Raw genomic sequence first — 21,577 nt, forward strand, 5'->3', positions numbered from 1 at the left:
TTGTCCAATAATGGCAGACAGGAAACAAAGGAGCTGGCTGAAGTTCAGGAAGTAGTGGAGCTGGGCATAAAGCCTATTGGGCAGGTTGGAGCTGAACTCTCCAGGACGTTGGACCTCCAGGAACAAGACTGGACACCCCTGGTCTGTGGGCTATTTGTGTGCTTTACAAACTATGACAGCAAGTGAAAAGAGCAAGAAAGTGATTCTACCAAAATTCACTCAATCAAAAGTCTACCCCTACTAAAAATGGGTCTGTCCAGGCTAAACTAGCAAGACTTGTTCAACCAGCTTCTGGAAGTTCATGATGATCTAAACTGTTTTTTTTTTTTTTTTTTTTTCATCAGAGACTACATGATTTGTTTGATTCAGTTTGCTATGAATTATAGATAATCAATCTACGTGGAGATCATACAAAATGTTGTCTTTCATAATAGCAAATAAAGAGATATGCTGCACTCTTCACTTATGTTGAATATATATATGTCTGACCTTTACTTTTATGTATGAGCATTGCGTCATTTGCTCTCTCTAATCAGACACAAAAGGAAGGTTTTAGTCATGACAAGCGAGCACCCTTAGCTTTAAGGAGCACAAAAAAAACTGCATCCACACTAGCACCCCATTGCCCTGAGCTCCCATCACTGTGCAATGACGTGCAGATGAATAACACCGTAAACAGGGAGAATAAGCTTTATTTTACGTCCGACCTCTGCTTCCCACTGCTCCCTGCTAAAAACAACAGCATTAGGCTCTAATGGATCCGCTGGAGAGCCGGGTTCACCTTCGCCATTACTCCCCAGGCCTCCGCACCCAGCGGGCAAGGCACTCCATCAGCCCCAAGGTCAACCTGATAGTTGCCCCTGTTCTCCAGCCTCTCTGATGATGCCCCTCACCCCTGGAGCGACCCCCCCTCCTCACCTCAGATCGCTTGTGTTCCCCCTGCTCTCCTTGCCCTGTCCTCTCTGGGTCCCTGGATGCCACCTGATGATGAATGGAGCACAATAAGCTCCATCCACCGCTGCACTGGATTTGCCCTGCTCTCTCCATCTCGCAAAAATTAGGCCGTCAAACTGGGGAAACATCATCAAGCTGGGCACCAACAGGCAAACCAATATAGCTCATATGGATGTTCAAACCCATACATTTTCAAAGTTGACAACTCAGTAGGTGGTCAACAACAAACATTTAATAGAATTAGGCCTGTTATGAGTTCACAAGACGCGTCTGGACACGTTTCTTAGAGGGCAAAATATTCACAAAAAATATTTTCTATAATCTTTGTCAGATAGCCTCGTGGCCCACACTCCTGACATGTAGCACAGTTGCGTTTTGGGCAGCTCGACTTTGAGCCCCAGCTCGTGGTCCTTTCCTGATCCCACCTGCCGATCTCCCACTTTGCTTCCTGTCAATTCTCTATACCTGTCCCAATAAGGGGAAAAAACACCATATGAAATAAAATCTAAATCATAGTTTTGGAATGATATGAGGGTGAGTAAATGATGACAGAATATATTTATCAATATTTATTATCTATCTATCTATCTATCTATCTATCTATCTAAAATATATATATATATATATACACGTAAATATATATATATATATACATAAATATAAATATATTTATATACACGTAAATATATATATATATATATATATATATATATATATATATATATATATATATATATATATATATATATATATATATATATATATATATATATAGTTTAAGTACTAAATAACCTAGTTTACCCTAATCGACTAGTCGGTTGTTGGACAAGACAATCATTACCTTCATCCCTAGAAAGTAATGTGGCATTTAACTATTTATCTCTTTAATGCAGTGTCCCGTTACACTAAACAATCCAAAATGACACACAGTCAGTGTGCTGAGATGCCATCTATAACGAGTGCATGTAGACGTTCTCAATTTTTAAGTTTCCTTGAGGGATGCGCTTCTCAAAAGGATATAAATGGCAATGGCATCCCTCCACTTCGGGGACAAACTTCAATATACCCTCATTATTCATTCATAAACCATCTTCTTGGAAGCTGCTTTCCTTGTCTATACAGCACAGGTTCAGTGTTCCTTTATCGTTATCTGAGCTGCAAATGAGTTTCTCATGAGATGAAGTCATCGAGTAAGCCATGTTGGGTCAGCCAGTGGCTGGCGCACTTGCTGTTTTGAAAAAGGTTAGTGACAGCACAAATATGTATACCCCAATTCACATTGAATGCTTAGGTTAGTAAAGCACACTACCACCTTTAAGCCAAAACCATAAGGAGAAAACCCAAACCCAAAAGTCACTTTCTACTGAGCAGGTTGTCATATTAAAGGGTTAGTTCACCCAAAAATTAAATTTCTGTCATTAATTACTCACCCTCATGTCATTCAAAACCTGAAAAACCTTCGTTCATCAATTATTCAACAATTCTCTTCCACGTCATTCTCCTATGCTGTTGACATATATGTAGTGTTAACAGCGCAGCACTTCCAGGTTCTACGTCAGAACGCCGCCACACTATTGGCCGACGCTGGTTACGTAAGCACCATTGAACATGGGTGTGATGCTAATAGTGAGCCGGCGTTCTGACATAGAACTAGGAAGCGCTGCACTGTTTACACTACTTCAACAGCATAGGAGAATGACGCGGAAGAGAAGAGATTGTTGAATAATTGATGAACGAAGGTTTTCAAAAAGTTTTCTCGTCGCTTCATAACAACAACTGTAGTCACATGGACTATTTTAACAATGTCTTTACTGCCTGGGCCTTGAAAGTTGCAAGGACGTTGCTGCTTATCAGAAACCTCTCGGATGTCTTAATTTGTGTTCCGAAGATGAACGAAGGTCTTATGGGTTTGGAACGACATGAGGGTGAATAATTAATGACAGAAATGTCAGTTTTGGGTGAACAAACCCTTTAAGGTGACCTAGCATTAGCACCAACCGAACAAGTGTAGGAAGTTTCCAGCTATTCCAGAGTCCAAGATAAAGAACTTAAGATAAAGAGTTCTTCAAGATAAAGAAGGAAGAGTGACAACTGAGAACAAAGTGAAAGGTGAAAGGGAGCGACAAACAACCCTGCTTGGCGTGACAGACGATGAGCCATAGAAGTGAGACACGGGGACATACGGACCGCACTTACCACCATCACGCGAATCCACTCAAAGTGCCAGGAAGCCAAAATATCCGCAAGGATATGGCTTTCCGGCAGCCGGCCATCCTGGGAGGGGACTGAACCCGGCACCTTGTGGACCAGAATAAATTGAGATCTTTTTAAAGAAGGGCTACAAAAGGAAAAGAGTTAGACAAAAAAAAAAAAAAAAAAACATTGAAGGCTACTAAGATGGCTCCGGACCCTTGAGAGAGAAAAAAATCCACCTGATATAAAGGCAAAATAGAGAAATCAAACAATGACGCTATTTTACACAACAAGACAATGCCCTGAGTGTGTGTAGGATTTTTCTAATCTCTCTTTATTAGCCAAACATGATTAAAATGCAGTTCCTAGGAGCATCTCTCCCCTAAATAAAAAGAAAAGGGAAAAGAGCCAAGAAAAAAAAAAAAAGTCAAAAGCATCTTTTACAGCATGAAGCTTTTCATCTTTTAGAGGCGCTGAGAAGAAAAGGAGGCAGAGAAGCACAAACATTCTCTCTTTCTCTCTGTATTCTCCCTAGCACTGAAGAAAGCCACGTTACCTGAGGATACGCATCGCGTATCACAAGCTCAATAGCCCGAGAACAAGTTTTCAGTCACAGTTTTTCAAAGTAATAAAAATAATCCCTAGCACACTCTTTAGTCCAATTACATACTGCCATGCAGCTATCGCCCAGATCAACCCCCTGCCTCTGCTCGGCTGGGTTTAACCCTCCGTGTGTTATCTCCAGATAAGGCTTGCTTGTAATGCTAGATTCTAGCGGACATAAATGTGCATGAATCGGGATCAGATTCAGTGTTTTGTCAGTGTTTCACAGTGCAAAGAGGTTAGCTTACTGTATGTTTCTCCTTGCTAAAGTGGCTGTGGTGTGGTGGAGAGTGTGGGTAAGAGTAGGCTAAACACTAAAAACAAGGTCAGGTCCAGAGAAAGAAAGAAATAGAAGAATATTTATTTTACCTTTACCACTTAAGACATTTTGCACACAAGACATTTTGTATATTTAAAGGCACTGTATATAATATAACACAATTGTACTGTTTTTAAAACATTTTTGATCACATAAATGCAGCCTTGGTGAGCATAAGAGACTTTAAATGGACAAAAAGTATTACCAGCCCAAAACTACTGAACTTTAATATGTATACAGTACTGTACGCGTTTATAGCTAGCAACCTGAATAATAATTACATTACACCCTGTTTATGGCACAGATATTTAAAGATAACTCCATTGTCTTTCCACAGTTTGTCTGTGGGCTTGCGATCCATTGGCAAAGTGTCTGCATTTGCATACTTGTGCAAGCTAAATTTAGATATTAATTTCACAAAACTGAGACCTTCATGGAAACTGGCAAGCCTATGATAACAAACAATATCCTTTTTGGCTCTCTTTCTCTGTCACTGTTTTGCTTCACATTCATATTGAATGCTTGTTTATTTATAAGACATACAACATACGGTTACATGCCATTTTTAATATCCAGTCGAGCAGGCAGCACAATCGCGCTCACTTCCTAACAGCTGTTGGGCATGTAAGGAGGCGTGCGTGAGTTGTGGTAAGCCTGTGAGCATGACATGATTGCAGTGTGTATCTTATCTGGGGCGGCTCCTCCTCGGGCTGTGTGTGTATGTGTAGGACCATTACTCCAGTGCCCAGCCAAGCGTACACTCCTAATCTCAGCACTCTTTCACCCTCTCTCTTTTACTCCCTGGAGACACTGGCGCTGTCATCCTGGCTGCTTCTTAGACGGAGCACTAACGCTGATTATCCCTCCGTACTCTCCGGACACATGTCCGCACAACACCGCTTCAGATGACATCACAGAAATAGCCATATTATCAATTAGCATGTGCAACAAAAAAAAAACTTGCTGGAATAGTGACCTGAAAATGAATGAGATGCTGTGGTGGATTTTACTGAAAAATGCATATAAATAAACACACACACAAAATCTGTGATTTACACACTCTCGTCTTACTTTCTTCTATAGAACACAAAATGAGAGGTTTTGCAAAAATGTCCAGGTTTTCAAAACAGCACCATAACAGTTCATAAAAGTGGTCTTTTTATTTTGCACTACATCCAAAGACTTTTTAAATAGGTTTGTTGAAGAAACAAATTTACCCTTTCAGTGTTGTTGTTCACGCAAAATGTTTTATGTTAAATTTGCAACTTTGGATGGACACATAGCTAGTGAACAGTACTTTGAAAAGAGAAAAGTTGTTAATGCGGTCAAAATGCTTGCGCAACAGAGGTGGCCAAGCTTCAATCAGGGGTGGCACTGGCCTGGAAATCTGAAAGTTACTGAAAGTAGTAGTTATGTCCAATTTGTGGATGAATTATTCTGCTGAGTCAAATCTTTTCAAATGAATTCCAAATAATTGGTTGAACCAGTTCACAATATCTTCGTGAGTCATTCATTTACAAATCTGACTGATTCAGTTCGAGTTCAAACTCATTGACTTAAGGTCCAGGTATACTTTATTTTCCGTGATCTGCTCAGTCTCGCGCACAGTTGAGTGTGCGGGCCTTCAAAGTACTCCTTTGGCCTTGAGAACGGAAAGACGTGTTCGGTGCATCCGCACTTTCTAGTGGATTTTGTTTTCAAGCACTCAAGTCACTCGCACATGCGCTGCTGTGTCCACGCCATCCGCACGATCACAAAAATTGGGTTGCACATGGACTGGTATACTTTGGTATCAGTGTTTAACAACTTAACTTTCGGTCTGTTTCTCACACAAAACTATTTGCTTATTGCTTCAGAACACTTAGACTATAGCAAACAAGACATATGGGCCCCTCTTGTGAGTCTTTTTGGAGCTCTTTAAGTCTCAATTCATTGTAATTGCATGGAAAAGAGCGACCAGCACACTGTTAAAAATGTCTCCATTTGTGTTCCATAGAGGAAAGAAAGTCCAACGGGTTTAATTATGACATGAGGGTGAGTAAATGAGGATTTTTTAGAAATTAGATTTTTAGGTGAACTATTCCATTAAAAACAACCATAGTTTTTTCTCAAAATATTATCAGAGCAAGAAAGACTTGGCTTCCAGCATCTGCTTTATGACAGGTGAGTATTAGATGCATAAAAACAGAGAAAGGTAATGAAAACTTTCTTTGGGAAAGCGGCTGCACGCAAGTGCGAGACAGCTGTGGCACAAGCGGAGCATTAGGCATGTTATCGTAGCGTACCCAATGCTACTGCTTAATTCCACACTCGCATATCTGAGAGAGGTTTAACAATGTGAGGCACATTCATTATCACCTGGATAATTACCTGCCATTCTGCCTGTGTGTTTACATGTGTTTGGCGGAGCAGGTGTTAAAATATTTTGGCTGTTGTTGCCGAGATTGCTGACGAATTTGGTGGAGTCTGCGAACTCTCCAGAGAGCTATTCAGCACTATAAACACACATGTACACATCTGCATGCACACACACTGGCACTAGCCTGGCAAAGAGAAAAGGAAAAGTGTGTGGCAAGCATATGGCTTTAATGTCATGTACTCCGCATGCTTTTGCATACAACAACATCCAAATTGTTTAACCCTAAAATCCATGATCACAAAAAGTTCTGTAGAAGTTTTGAAACTATAGCTTTCTAGGCTAAAAGCTAAATAATTTGAGGCTAACATAAAATCAAAATTGACCCTATTTACTTGCTTATTTGTTGTAAAAAAAATAAATAAATAATAATAATAATAATGTATGTCTACGTTATTCCAAAAAAGAACTTTGTGTCTTCATATCTATCATCTAAATGTAATAACTTGCTCTTCACAAATTACTTTTCCGTTGACGTCAATCTGAAAGTAGCAGCAGGAGACCGCTCCTCTCCCAAAAACCTGCGCCCAACCCCAAAATTATGTTTATAGGACTGCTAGCTTGAATTTTTGCTTTTTAAAGAAGCAGGGATATTGAAGAGGTCCATTGAGCACAAGGCATTTCACTTCTGAATGCTTCTAAAATTTTAGGTAAAATAAAATGGCTGGCATTCATATAAATGTTTTGGTGAAAATATATTCAGATAAATAATGTTTTTAATGATAAGTCTGGATTTTTATTTTCACTGTACATTTTTGAAGTGATCTAAGATCTAAGATCAAAACTAAAAACAGTTTTAAGGCAATTAGCTACAATTTGTTAGTAACTTGCAGAGTAGCAAACAACAGTATTAAGTACTTTAAATTATTTAAAAGCAGCTTCCTCAACACCGATTTGATTTCACATAGCCAGGTGCTCAGCAAAAATCACCCATTTTAAAACATTTTTACAATGTCACTTGCACTAACCTTTCTTTCACCTGATCTCTCTCTCTCTCTCTCTCTCTCTCTCTCTCTCTCTCTCTCTCTCTCTTCTTCTTCTCTCTCCCCTTTTCTTGTTTTGGAACCAATTGCCTACTTGGGTAAAACAACTGATCCGTCTCCATCAATTAGTCTTGACTTTGGACTTTCATTAAGAGTAATTGACTAATATCTGCAGTGAGTCTGAAGAAAGACACTTTTAACTATCACGAAACAGTTTGTTAAGTAGAAACACATGTCTTGGCTCAAACTATGCCTGCAAGAGGTCCCCAGTCCAATGCAAAACAGGTGCCTGCCATGTAATACCCCATTTAGCCCCAGGGGCAAAGGTTATCCAGCTAATAGCTTCCTAGTGGAGACTAAGGAAGAGCTGAAGACTAGGCCTGGCCTAAACATCTGGGACATATTGCATATACTTGCAACATATGCTTCAAGTTCAATTAAAATGAGGCCTTGGCACATTTATCAATTTTTTTCCCCCTTTCCTTCATCCAGTGAAAGTGGTCCTACCCTGATGTGACCTCAGTATTTTACTGTTTGAACAAACAGAGAAGGTAATGAGTGTGTGAGGTCATCAACAAACTGACACGAGGAATAGAAAGTAAAGAGACCAAAAGAAAGAACTGCAAACTATTGTTGAGGAGTCACTAAAAGTATGGTTGCTGCTATTTTTCCCCAAATAGTGTGACTATTGAAGTATCAAGCTGCTTTTTTTATTGTCTTTATTTTATCTATATATTTTTACCAAGCTATCTAGTATCTGTGTAGCCTGACATAATTCTGCATCACTGTATTTTTCATCACATTATTCCGCTTTACAGCAGAGCGATGCGAAGCCTCTGTCATCTGTAACATTGGTAAGTCTGCTGCAACTTAATGAAACTTAACAAATGAATAATATTTATAAATAAATACTTCATCATTAAAATAAATGATTCACCAATTCAAACTAAATATTTAGTAAAATGCTTCTGTTTACCACTGTTTTTACTTTTATTTTAAATATGAGGACAACTTTTTGTGCTTTAATTGTATTTATTGTAAATAAATAAATATCGAAATTAATTTCAATTTAAATGTAATTTTTTGTGGCATATAAATGCGAGTGCAACAGTGACTGTCCAACCATTTAACTACACACATTTTGTTCAAAAGCAAAAAGAGTAAATTAAAATTGATGAAAAAATACAAAAATGTACAAGACACTGTACTAAATATCACAGTAATGAACTATGTATGCTATGAAGCATTGAAAATGGTGCAATAAAATAAAAAAATAAGTTATGGTACAATACAAAATGATTGATTGATTGATTGATTGATTGATTGATTGATTGATTGATTGATTGATTGATTGATTTCAAGACATTTAATATAAATATAAAATATACAGTTTGTGTGTGTGTGTGTGTGTGTGTGTGTGTGTGCGCACATTTAAAAAATACTTTACATTGCTGACTACTTGAACTTTGTGTAATTTGCCAAGCTATAGGCTAATCATAATTCAAAGTAGCCTCCTCAACACTGATGCAAACTCTAATTTTAACCATTTAAATCATTCTACCCAGTTATGAAGAATCAAAACAAAACTATGCAAAACTATGCAAACTAAGACTATGCAAAAGGAGAAAGATTAGGCAAAAGGGACAGAGAGAGGACGTCAGAGAAGAAAAGTAGCCCAGAGTAGCCCTTCTCAACTTTCCAACAACTCAACTGAGATGAGCTAATCTGTCTGAAGGTACAACAGATCCTTGACATTAATACAGATACCGGTTCATTCTTCTGCCGGCGACCTTCTACTTCATGCACTTTAAGTCCACTAAAGAGGAATGTACATAAGATGTCATAGGTTGTTTTCATCTTTATAATTTCACATCGCTCGAAAAATGTACTTGACATTCTTGTTGACCCATTTCCAGACAAAATGCATGAGTGCTAGTATTTTGCCGAGCAATAACATGAATCTGCCTGCTCAGAACCATTAAAATGCTTCCTTGTGAATGCTGCTGGGGCATTTGGCCTGAGGTCATTTGAATGCTATTAATTGCACTTCAAAGGCCTTGAGAAATATCAGAAGCTCAACACAGAGACCCTGAAGCCAAGTTTATTTATGCCTATGTGGTTCCCCTTTATTCTTAGTAAAAAGGAAACATGTACTGGAACTCTCTAGACTTCAGACACTAGTATCTCTGACAGACTAGCTGTGGAATTTTACTATATAAATGTGGCGGAAAGTGTTAAAACACACTAAGGAAAAAAAAAACATTGACCTATTGGTATTTGAGTCAAACGTGAGAACAACTGAATTTTCAATACATTACACTTTAGAGAACATTTGAGTATTAAATATACATCGGTGTTGAAATACATGTTTGAGAGTGGCACCGATAATTACCTTGTCATCTCTGTCAAAGTCTTCCTCCTCGTCCTCCAGCAAATCTTCCACAGCTTGCTGATGTGTATTGTGAAGAGCAGAACAAAAGAGAAGAGTGCAGAGCGGGGGGGGGGGGGGGGGTAAAAAAGAAGAAAACAAAACAAAGAGAAAATCAATTTCACATGTACACTTAGGAACATCTCCACATCTTCAAGTGAAAACAAATGATAGCACATAGTCCACTGATAGAAAGCAAACCCCCTGAGTCTGACCTCAGTCTCTAAAGTCATCAGTTGTGTCCTCTTGTCCATAAGGTTAAAACCTCAATAGAGCCTTTGGCAAAGGGAGGCTGATGACATAGAACGTTAACTATGTGCTTCAGTGGACCAGATCCAGGCCAACAATGGTCCCTTCAAAACCCCTTCAGGTTTTCATCCTTAACTCAAGCACACAAAGAGCCGTATGCCCATGACCTCGAGAAATGCTGCAGGCTACTCTATTCTCCCAGAAGAACATACAAAAAAAAAAAATGATGAATAGAGTGATGCTGAGAATATTGAGAGCAAGACAGAGAGCAACTAATCGTTTAGCTGCGTGAAAGGCACAAGTGAACTATAGGTGAATTTATATGAATGCACACATACAGTATCAAAAAACAAGTCAGTTGTTATATATGTTATTTTAAATGAGTTAGTCCTAACCCCATCCCCCGAAACCTAACCCTACCCATAACTTATCCCAAAAATCAGTTATCAGAAATGACAGGTGAATAACACTGATGTAGAAGCATCTAAATCTGGTTGTAAGCCTAAACTTGACATAAACCGTAAACTTGTCCACCAATTCTAATTGGATGATTGGAATTTTGTTCCAGGATCAACAAAGATTTTAATCAAGGAACATGTTGTACTTAGTGAAAATACATTCATAGAGAATATCATAGAAGTGGGCTCTTCTGATTAAAACTAGAAAGCAACCACTTCATAAACCACCTAGAACATCCCAGCAACCACCTAGCAACACCCTTGAAACTGCAGTATCAACATGCTACACAACCACTCAGAACACCTTAGCAATACATGGCAACCACCCACAACATCATAGCCATGAATTTTGCACAGACATGTACTATTTTCACATTTATACTATTTTCACATTTATTCATTCTTGGGAAAGTGCATCTGTTGAGTTTATAGAATATAAAATATGCCACATGTTTTACTCTCACAAACAGAAAAAAAAAAGAAAAAAAAACTTCCTGTGTGAGCTGGTAATTTGGCAGCATTAATTATTCAGATCTCATTGGCTTGTTAATCAGAACTCTAGACACCAAAATAATCAGACGATATGTTGGCACACAAATAAAGAGTTTATCTCGGTCAACTGAAAACATTATATTTGGCCTCCGTGGCTCACAGGAGCCCAGAGGAGTGTGTATCACATGTCTGTTTTTGTTGCCGGAGGACTGAAAAGACATAGATCATTATTTCTCTTCTTGTGGTTCCTCCTGTCAATCCCGCATCAAAGCTTCAAGGTCATGTGTGTATGTGTGTATTTACATACGACAACTCGGGCATATGAAAACACCAAAAAGCTATCGGGGAGGAATACATCTTTTTGATGAATTTATTATTTATTTATTTTTGGCTCATTGCATTTCATCAGTTTTTTTGTGACATCCAAAAATTGTTACTTAGCAAACAATAGCTTTTGTTCCTTTGTCTTGTCTAAAAGAGAGAGTGTATGGCTGCTATAATCCTCTTATGTAAATGCAGCCTGCGGCAGAAACAAAAGGAGGGTTCAGGATAGATACACGCAGTGCTGCGAGGAGACTATAGTGATGGTGTTTTGCGGAAGTCTAATAGCGGACGGATCGACTAGAAGAGCAATGTAGCTCCAGCGCTAGGTTAGCCAGAGGTCATACGCTGGGAAAAAGAACTTGGAGGAAGTTGAACTTCAAGCCAACCTACGATAGCTTGAACTCGAAGGTTCGACAGTCAATATGTCTCACTTGCAGACAGAAATCCAGACTAAAATAGCATCAGAGCCAGACTTTAAGTCCATTGTTTGGCCTTTCGGTTAGCAGCAGCACCATCTCCAGACCAGCGGCGTGACATCCATCCTGGCGAGTTAATGCACTTTCTCTTGCCTTCTGCCATCAGTGGAGGAAGAACCCTGCTATCTGCACCTTTAATTTTAACCTTCCCAGTGACAGGTGCGCTGGGAATAGACGCCCTAGCTAGACAAGCTATCCAACATGAAGATATGCACTTTCATTTTTTTCTCTTGCCTCTCAGCTCTCGCGCTCTTCCCTCCTCCAGCTCTTCTTTGAAATGTGAGACATCTCTAGCGTCTCCAGCTGCTCAGGGGCTGGCCCTGCTTTGTATGCCGCGTGTGGACGAGAGGCACGGGAGAGCCCAGGCCTGGAAGGCTGATAAGGGCTCTCGCCGGAGCACATCAAGCCCAAACAGCCTCTTCACAGGCTGTCAGAGCCCTGCTGGTCAGAGGGAGGGCTTGAGTTTTTGCCAGCACTGGCTGACTGTGGTCTGACCTCTGTAGGGGCTCGAGTCAAAGAGTACGACTGCTGGCGATAGAAGAAACTGTTTGTGCAAAGTATTACGTTTCAATAAGAGCGGTCACGATTCAAATGTGAGGACAATGGGCAAAATAATAGCTGGGATGTGTGGGAGAGAGACAGAGCAGCCAGAACGTCTCTTTGGGGCTGAGCTGTACAGGGCACAAGGGCCGTCAAGAGGAATCGCCAGGGTCATGCGTATCCAGAAACCGCAGGAGTCAGTGGTGTCGTCGGTCCCACAGCTCGAGCTCCACTGTAATCCGCAGCAGCCCCGAACCCACAGGACCCAGAAAAACACTCTGGCTTTCTGTTCCGTAAATAAACCCGGCTTCCCAAGACAAGCCAGCGTCAACAATGGTGACGGCAGCCGTGACAAAAATCACACGGCTCTGCAGTGTTGTTAGCAAAATCACGGGTACAAAAGTTCACAAAGATGAAGTTCAGGAGCTGCCAAAGTCGCTCCCCGCCTCGCCTCCAACCTCGCCTGCGAGCCGCGGCGGCACGGGGGAAATCAGCAGGGCAACAAACGCTGCCAGTTCAAAGTGACGTGACCTTTTGATTTTGTCACCTGTCAGGGGCTGGCACGGAGGAGCGGAGACGTGTCTGCCAGGCGCGGGTGAAGCGCTGTCTCGCTAACGGGGGCACGGCGCTGGAAGAGGTGGTACCACTGAGGTGGATTAAAGGCCTAGAGCACCTCACGGCTCCTCTTCTCACTCTTCCTCATCCTCTCCTGGCCCTGCCGTCACACTTCTTGCTTTTTTGTTGTCCCTGTTGAGCCCGCAGCTGAAACACCAGCCTGAGAGTAAGACAAGCTCTACCATAAAGCGCCTCTAGGAGCACGGCTGGCAGACAGACTCTTGCTCTGGTTCTCTTTATGTTGTTCTTTCGTGATTGACACTGGAGGTGGGCTTGACAGGCCTTCGTTTCCCGCCACAGCAGCCCACCTGTACCAGCGTATCCTTTATTCATGAAGCTCTATCCAGGGCTGTTTGTTTTTCAAATTACACACACCGGAAGAAAAAGACAAAACACTACTCAAACCAGACAAAACAAAAGGTTGGAAAAAGTTGATTTGCTAACTTACTCTCTGTTTCATGTGAGGAAATAAGCAAAAGTAGACTAGAGAACAAACAGCTATAGGTTTGATCTAATCGGTCTTCATATGTTTACAAAAAGATAAAACTAAAGGTGAAGTGTAATTTATCCACCACTGGCAGCATTTTGCAATGAAAGCATTGTTTACACTTGTTGAGAAGTCATTTGCATGGGACAGGGAAAAGGTAGTTTAACATTTAATGCCATGCTTTGTGCACACGTTTCACCTTTAAAGTTTGCATGAAATGTAAATTCACCCTATTTAAATTCACTACTTTATTTTATTTTTTGACCATAAATTTTTAATCAGAATGTCATAACTGGATCATCCGGGGAAATGACCGATTTCTCTCTGGTGACGTGTGCTGCACTTCTCCAATCATTTAGTCTGCTTAAACCCCGCCCCTTTCTAACAATCAACTGAAAACTTGTATTCAGATCTGCCTTCAGCCAATCAGCATCCAATGGCTGGACCCAAGTCCCTGACCAAATTAATTTTTTGTGTCCAAAAATCCACATGTACATCAAAAAAATTTGCCACTAATTCTGATACATTATGATCATAACTTTAATTTTATAACATTAAATGAGCGAATTTTTTTCTTTATAACATATCTTACCTGAAACAAAATGTAAAGGAAACTTTTATTCAGATGATAGTTATGTTTCATTCAACGTTATTGTCCAGCTCTGGCTGAAAACTGGTCTAGATTCAAGAGCTGGTAGATGAAGACACACTAAAGCAAGACAATTCAAATTGTGAATTAAAACACTGAAAATGATTGTATCATTGAATTAGGCAAAATTATATATATATATTTTTTTCACTTTCTAGAGAAGATGTTAGTGGTGCCATGAAACTTGCTATGATGTGCTGGGTTGCTAGCATTTGATAGGATGTTCTGGGTTGCTGCTAGGTGTTTGCTATGGGGTTAAGCATGGTTGATAGGTGGTCAATAGGAAGTCAATAGAGCCCATCCCATGTCCCTGCTGCCTTTTTTAATGTAAGTCCATGTGATGTTTCAAAAATGTTATCATCCGTCAAGTAAAAAATCCAATCACTTGGAAAAAATATCACGTCACTCCAAAAAAAACCGCATATCATTCATGTCCATAGCATAAACTGTGCAGGATGAGTTACACTTAGTTTAATACTGAGTTTAATACTTAGGGTTTAGAGCAACTTCCAAGCAAGGGGTCAAAGGATAACTTTAAATTATTCAGTAAAAAAGGTTGAGAAACCATTGATTTAGAGTTTGCTTAAGTATGCAGCAATACAGCAATGTTCACACAAAAAAAACAGGCTATGAAAAATTATTTTACGTGAATACGTGAGAGGAAAATGGAGAAACAGCGAGCTTGCTAGAGGACACGGCGAGAGTAACCCTGACAATTAAGATCCTCTCTTCCACCACTGACAAGGTTGCTGAGAAAGAACCTCGAATGCTTAATTGCGCTTGAGCTGGTGAAAGAGACGTCACTATGTTCCTCCAACTCTGACAGTATATGCTATAATTAACACCTTCAAAACATCTGGTAAACTGTTTTCCAGGCCAGTGAATTCAGCAGCCCGGGTCTTCAAGGGCCAGCCATGGGCTTCATTCCCCTCCATTCACACTGCGCTGTCCAATGCTTGACTGAGCCTGAGCGGCCACACTGAAGCCCCCGCCCCCCCGAATGCTTCCAGGTCTCCAAAACAAACGTAGGTGAGGGGTGGTGTTAGGGTGGAGAGTACTGCCTCTCTGCAGGAGGTGGGCTAGCCACTGACAGCTGCTGTCAGAACGGCTTGGCTAGCGGTGTCAGTGCTCCCTTACCTTCAGGTTAGGATACATGCATTTGCACTCCCTACCAGTAGGGGGCTCTTCCTCCGCAGCAGTGCAGCTGCTTTTGTTTAGGGAAGAAGCAGAATGGCGCTTTAGAAATCACAGCTTTCAATCACATGCTGTTGATCGACAGGCGTAGTTCAAAAGTCACATCCCTTTGTCTCGCATCTAAACCCGTGTTTATTTTTCTATTGTCTATTCACTCTGACACAAAAAACAATATCGTGGCACTACGCGGCAGCCGGGCAAGCTAAGCTTCTCCCATTCTGTTGATTTAAAACAACAGTTTGGTAGTGTAGTCTAGTGTTTAGTGCACAGCCATTCCAGATGGTAAAAGGGATCTTTAACAATAACAGGCCGTGACAGCGGGGTCAGGTATCTGGTGGAAGGGTGGCAGGCAGAGAACAGCAAAAGAATACGAGAGTCAGGGGTCAGCTGTCTACAGGTTAAGAGTTGAGCTGGCATGTCACATCTAGAGGTAACAAGTCCCTTCAAGAAATATGACAGCTAAAAGTGGGTCCCTGTTTTCCCAGAACATACTCGCTGTGGACATCAGGGATACAACAAACAAGGGATAATGTACGATCAGTCTGAAGAAGGTTGTTTTGCAATAATAACCGGCTACTTTTCTGTGATAATGACAGCTTCCTTCCAGATAAATAAAGGCCATGAAATATTGATTTTAAACTGAAATGATTTTATTATGCCAGAAGAAAGGAGCCATGATACAAGTGACAGGAAACTAGCACAGCTATATGAGAAATCGATTAATGTTGGGATGAGTTGCAATTAATTTATCTGTGATACATACATATATGTGTGTGTGTATGAAAAAGTTCAAAATTATTATAATCATTAAATTACAATAATATGTGAGTGTGCAATGTACTGTAATTGTAATTAAAAATGTATATATTTTATTTTCAGTCCTTCTCGGAAGAAAAAAGTGATGATAACTGAGGCTGAAAAGTCTATCACAAAAAGTGGGAAGATGCCTTTATGCCCTACACATGCAGGTAGAATCTCACTTTTACCTTCCATCTCTGTGCATACAGGACATTTGAGCACACGTTCATCCACAGCGCTCTGAGTATAAGGCGCGCTACACCACATTACAAAAACATGCAACGCTGATAGCCAGATGTCATACAAACACTTGGAAAAGTTTCATAGCATCTCCGTTTCTCATTTCTGTCTGTCTCTGTAAAAAAAAAAAAAAAAAACCTGCTTGGACTGGTAGAACGCCGCAGCCTATATTTATGTGTCAGCAGGTTTAGTGCAGAGCTACAGTTAGAGTTATCTGAAATGACATCCTGCCAGGCACAGGGAGCACTAGCATCTCTACTATAGTGATGAAAACATGAATGGGACACTTCCACTGGGTGGATATTAATCCTTTCAAAAGTACATCAGTCCTCTGAGTGTGTATTTATGAAAATAAAGCAGAAATTGTAAACTCAGAAAGTATGGGTTTATCTAAGCTGCTGCATCACTTCCAGATAAGGTAGCGGTTGAGCTAGTCAACAAACAGCTTTAAGCTGCAAGTGACATATTATATGTCACTATTCTATTACATATATATATAGCTCATTATTAAAAAAAAAAAAGAATATAGGAATTGAAAAAGATGAATGACATCAGGTACGAATCATTACACAAACACACATTTAAAGACACCTAAATTCCTTCCCCTTAAGTTCATAGTAAAGCGCAGGGAAACAGTGTCCAAGCTCAGGCTCATCAGTGAGTTTCAGGCTAATGGAAAACATGTGTGTGTGTTTACTGTTTCTGAACTCTCTTGCTCTCACCAGCCCGTGTGTTGTGGTTACAGTCGTCAAAATGCAGAACAATGGCCTGTTAGAGAGCAGAGGGGATGTGGAGGGTGGAATAACGGGTTAAAGGCATTACCTCGGACTCCAGCCCTCTCATGTGTTTTAAATCCAGAGGTCCTGACAGTATCACATTTGACCCATTACCTAGTTCTGAATCTCTAACTTCTGGCTCAACTGGCTCAAAGCAGTGGAAGAAAAAAAGAAAAGAAAAACCACCGCACTGGACCATCATACAAGCTCAAGCTCATTATATAAATTATATAAAAAGTACATTATATTATTGAAATGCACAATAAATATATAAAATAGTATGTATAAATAGTATGTATATTTGTAATTATTTTAAGATAAACCAGTTTTGCTTGCTTATCATTATTTCAAGACATGCAACCCCGTATAAAAATAAGAAATAGAAAATAAGTCCTTTCCATGTTATATAATATATGCATTACAAAATATGTATTTTGTTTTTATTACTTTATAATTTATTGATTTCTATGTAAAAACAAGTGTGGAAAAAAGTGTATCAGTATTGACAAGATTCAAAATAAATGCATAACAGAGCTCTGGCGAGATTTAGAGTTTTTGCAAACAATGTCGCCATCTATAGGACAACATAATTAGTGTACAGACACTTTCTAAAGGTCCTTTGGTTCTTGCTACTTTTTTACGGTCTCCGTTCTTTGCAAAAGTTGACAAAGAGTGTCTCATAGGTATGAGATTATTAAAAAAAAATAACAGAGACCCTAAAACAGTAAAACTTTGATTGCTTATATTCAGGACACTCAGAAAAAAATTTAGTTCACATGCTTGTCCCATTTACTCAAAGCATATCCTAGATAATTCAGATATATATAATGGGACTATTCCTGGTAAAAACGTATGTTCACCCTGAAATAATGATCTACAATTAATTTACTATCTACCTTGGGTGGTGACCATTTTATTCAAGTCCAAAGCTTTTGTTCAATTACCGTATCACGTCCTCAAACTCCAACTAAACGACTTTCAAAAATCTACACTGGTATAAAATCGATTCCATTCAATTAACTTCAAGGTGAGCTCTCTTTACACCTCTATTCCATTGATGCTTTAAGCCCACGCATTCAGTCAAACAGCAGCTTATAAAGACAACAAAATCAAAGCAGTGCTGTTATGGAAGTGCTGAAAAATCTTCATCAGAATGACACTGTAGTGACACTTTTTAATTAAAATATTTAAATAAATAAACAGCTTGGAGTGCGACGCAGAAATGCTCGAGTTCCCACTTGTTCCGTATTTAGAAAAACAATCACTTTGAAAGTTTTTTTGTGAGAGCTGAATGGGAATTCAACTCGCTTTTTAATCCTCAAAAATCCTACATACATAAAGTGGAGAGGTTGCATTTAAATGTCCTAGAGCTGCAGGTCAGTGCGCGACAGAACTCACCACATCTCCCTGTCTCGTGTCCTTCCCTGAAGCAATGAGAACGTAGTTCCAGGTCAGCAGCATCAAGAGAACCAGCGGGACCATATAGAGCTCAAAATTCCACACCACCACAACGAAAAGCTACAGAAAGAGGGAACAGACGAAAGGAAAGAACATCATTCTGAAGATGCATTCATAAAACACATCAACAATCATTCATTTGACAGGATTCGAAACAAGTTTTTCAAAAACATATGAAAAGAACAAAAAGACCCACATTTGTGATTTAGTGTACCGTATATATAGTATAATTTTTTTTTGCGGGGGCTTAGAAAATCTTTCAATTTCATTTCTTAACATCTAAATTTCTTTTTTATCATATACCTTAAGAACACCTGACAACCAGCAATACATAACAGTAACACAATGATTATTTTTTACAGTCTGTCAAGTGTGAGCACAGATGATGCACAAAGTATTTCAGTGTGAAAACAATGAATGAGTCAATCGTCTGCAACAGTGTCTCGTATATAGGCTATTGTTCTTTTAATATTAGCAACTTATAAAAACGAAAACTTTACGATGTAATAACGATGAACTATAAGTTACTATGAACACCAACTTTATATACTGCAATCTACACATGAATTAGCCTACTCATGTTTTAAAGAGCTGTAAAATAAAATAAAATAACACACAGACCCAAACATGTTTTCCAGTAAAGCCCTTAATCCAAACTACTTGCAACTCAGCACAGAAAAGAAAAACACTAAAAAAAAAAAAAAAAAAATCCCCACACACTATGAGAAATATTTACAGCAAAGCAAAGAACACAGCAGGCAATGAAAATATCATTCACAGATAATATAAATGAATCTGCCAGGTTGAGAAGGCTGATGAGCTCTCAGCTCAATACAAAAAGATTGAACTTGAAATTGAGTGAAGGTATTAAGGTGTTTGGAGTTTTCTAAAATGCATCCTCCAACTGGGTGAATAGATAAAATGGTTGTTTTTGCATCTCTAAAACAAATAAGTATCCTTGTACATGAAATGCACTCAAAACAAACATCCACAAACACTTATAAATACATAAAGGCACACCACTAAGACCTTGTTACATTCAATAAGTTTATATTACATTCAATTACCATGTTTTCTAGGAACCTTCCACAGACATAAGGATTTGTATACTATGCAAACAGTATATTCTACCTCCTAACCCTAAACCTACAACTAAATCTACCCATCACAGAAAACTTTCTGCATTTTTATATTTTCAACAAACATCAATTAGTATGATTTATAAGCTGGGATTTTGGATATTGCCATCTTTGTGGGGAAATTTTGTCCCCATAACGTAGGGTGAATCTGAAACACATACACACACACACACACACACACACACACGCAGTCCAGTGGAAATTCTCTGAATCTTGCAGAAACAGGTCAGATGTATTTCCGTGGCCTCCACACTCTCCATTACAGCACCGTTACCCAATGCGCGCACACTGAACATTTCAATGAGGGGGAAAAAAACACAAATCTAAACACATAATATATGCACTATCAACAATGGTTTAAATGACCACTTTCTAAATAGTCCTTGTCCTTACTAACAGCACATTAACACCTCAAATACTTTATACTGCATTTAAACAAAGCAGAAAGCAATGGATCAATACAATCACGAATGTAAATTATGTTAAAATCTTTGTAACATTTGGTATTTTAGTACCTGCTCCTATAGAGCAAACTAATTTCTTGCAAAATGCAGCAAAACATCTGTAGTGTGTCCCATTAATTAGGGCAAAATATATTTTTCAGACAAAGTAATTAGAATTCCCTCACATCGAATGAATATCTTCCATCTGTGCATTCAGAAAATCATAATGACTTAATTTACTGCTAAAAACATGTAAAATATAACAGACCAGCCTTCAACATACTTTGACTGATTTTTTTCTTTTTTATATTTCTGATGCAATAAAATTGTAAATTACAAACATACACTCATTGGAGTTTAAAACCAAACTAAGTCGGTTTATAAATCTAACGGTTACAAAGAAAACCCAATTCTTTGTCTCTACTCAGCATCGTCCATCTTGTTTTCATATGCCTGGTGGTTCATTAACCTGTCGCTGGACACCATCTCTTAAGTTTGGTTATTCTAGCTGAGGGCCAGAGTCTGATTGACAGATGATGTTAGCCGACACCTCGTCTGCTTGGAAGTGACCCTTCTCTCTTTCACACAGCCCAGCGGCCAAGAGAGAGATGCCCAGAGTACTGAGGCCATTCTTCCAGCCCAGACACTCATATCACCCCCAGTCCCCCCCACCGAGAGCCCTTCCCAGGGAGGGAAGGGCCACGGACCCCAAAAGCAGAGAAAGGTCCGGGTGAAAGAGAGGAAAGGGAGAAACCGAATCTGCGAACACGCAACAAGAGGCTTTGTCAGAGCGCATCCAGGTATTCACGATCAGCTCAGCGACTTTGGCGGCCATTCCGGAGCCACGGCGTTCGATTTCCCGTTTCCCCCGTCTGAGTTCGTGTGCTTCACTGCTACAGTGTTCTACTCAGGGCACATACTGTAACCTCTACACCTGCACGGATCCCATCTTACAATGATTCAGCGAGCCTCAGGACCAACAGTAACCTAATACAGACCATGACATCTATTCATTAAACTGCATCTGAAATGCGATTTCCTGTCAGTCCATTAATCTACAAAAAGCACCAAAAGAAAACCACAAATCACTATTGCTGTTACCATCAATATCTATTAGAATTTTGCTTTGGTTTGGTGTAATATAACACGACAGCAAGGAATCTTCTAAAAAAAAAAAAAACAAGGACATCACAGTCGATACGGGAGACTAAGAAGATTTCTTTCTTTTTTTTATTCAAGTAGAAGAAAATGTTTACAGAACATCTACTGCATAAATGATCTACGCCCCCTTAAAAATGAGGATTTTAGAATAAAAAAAAAAACTACTTTTCATGTATAAAATG

The 21,577-nt window shown here is 39.4% G+C and overlaps 1 protein-coding gene across 5 annotated transcripts in view; it reads right to left on the reverse strand.

The window, feature by feature from the left end:
* LOC308690498 (multiple C2 and transmembrane domain-containing protein 1-like) overlaps positions 1–21,577 on the reverse strand; it is a 207,048-nt gene that overhangs the window by 22,631 nt on the left and 162,840 nt on the right. For 3 of the 5 annotated variants that reach the window (XM_081364983.1, XM_081364982.1, XM_081364985.1), the window contains 3 exons: positions 18,593–18,712; positions 9,861–9,917; positions 3,151–3,252 (listed from right to left, as the gene is read on the reverse strand). In XM_081364983.1, the coding sequence (XP_081221109.1) occupies positions 3,151–3,252; positions 9,861–9,917; positions 18,593–18,712 (279 nt within the window). The remainder of the gene's footprint in view (positions 1–3,150; positions 3,253–9,860; positions 9,918–18,592; positions 18,713–21,577) is intronic. The other 2 variants (XM_081364984.1, XM_081364986.1) reach the window with 1 other exon arrangement.

The sequence above is a fragment of the Scardinius erythrophthalmus genome (genome assembly GCF_964197995.2).
Source record: "Scardinius erythrophthalmus genome assembly, chromosome: 5".
Classification (NCBI taxonomy): Eukaryota; Metazoa; Chordata; class Actinopteri; order Cypriniformes; family Leuciscidae; genus Scardinius; species Scardinius erythrophthalmus.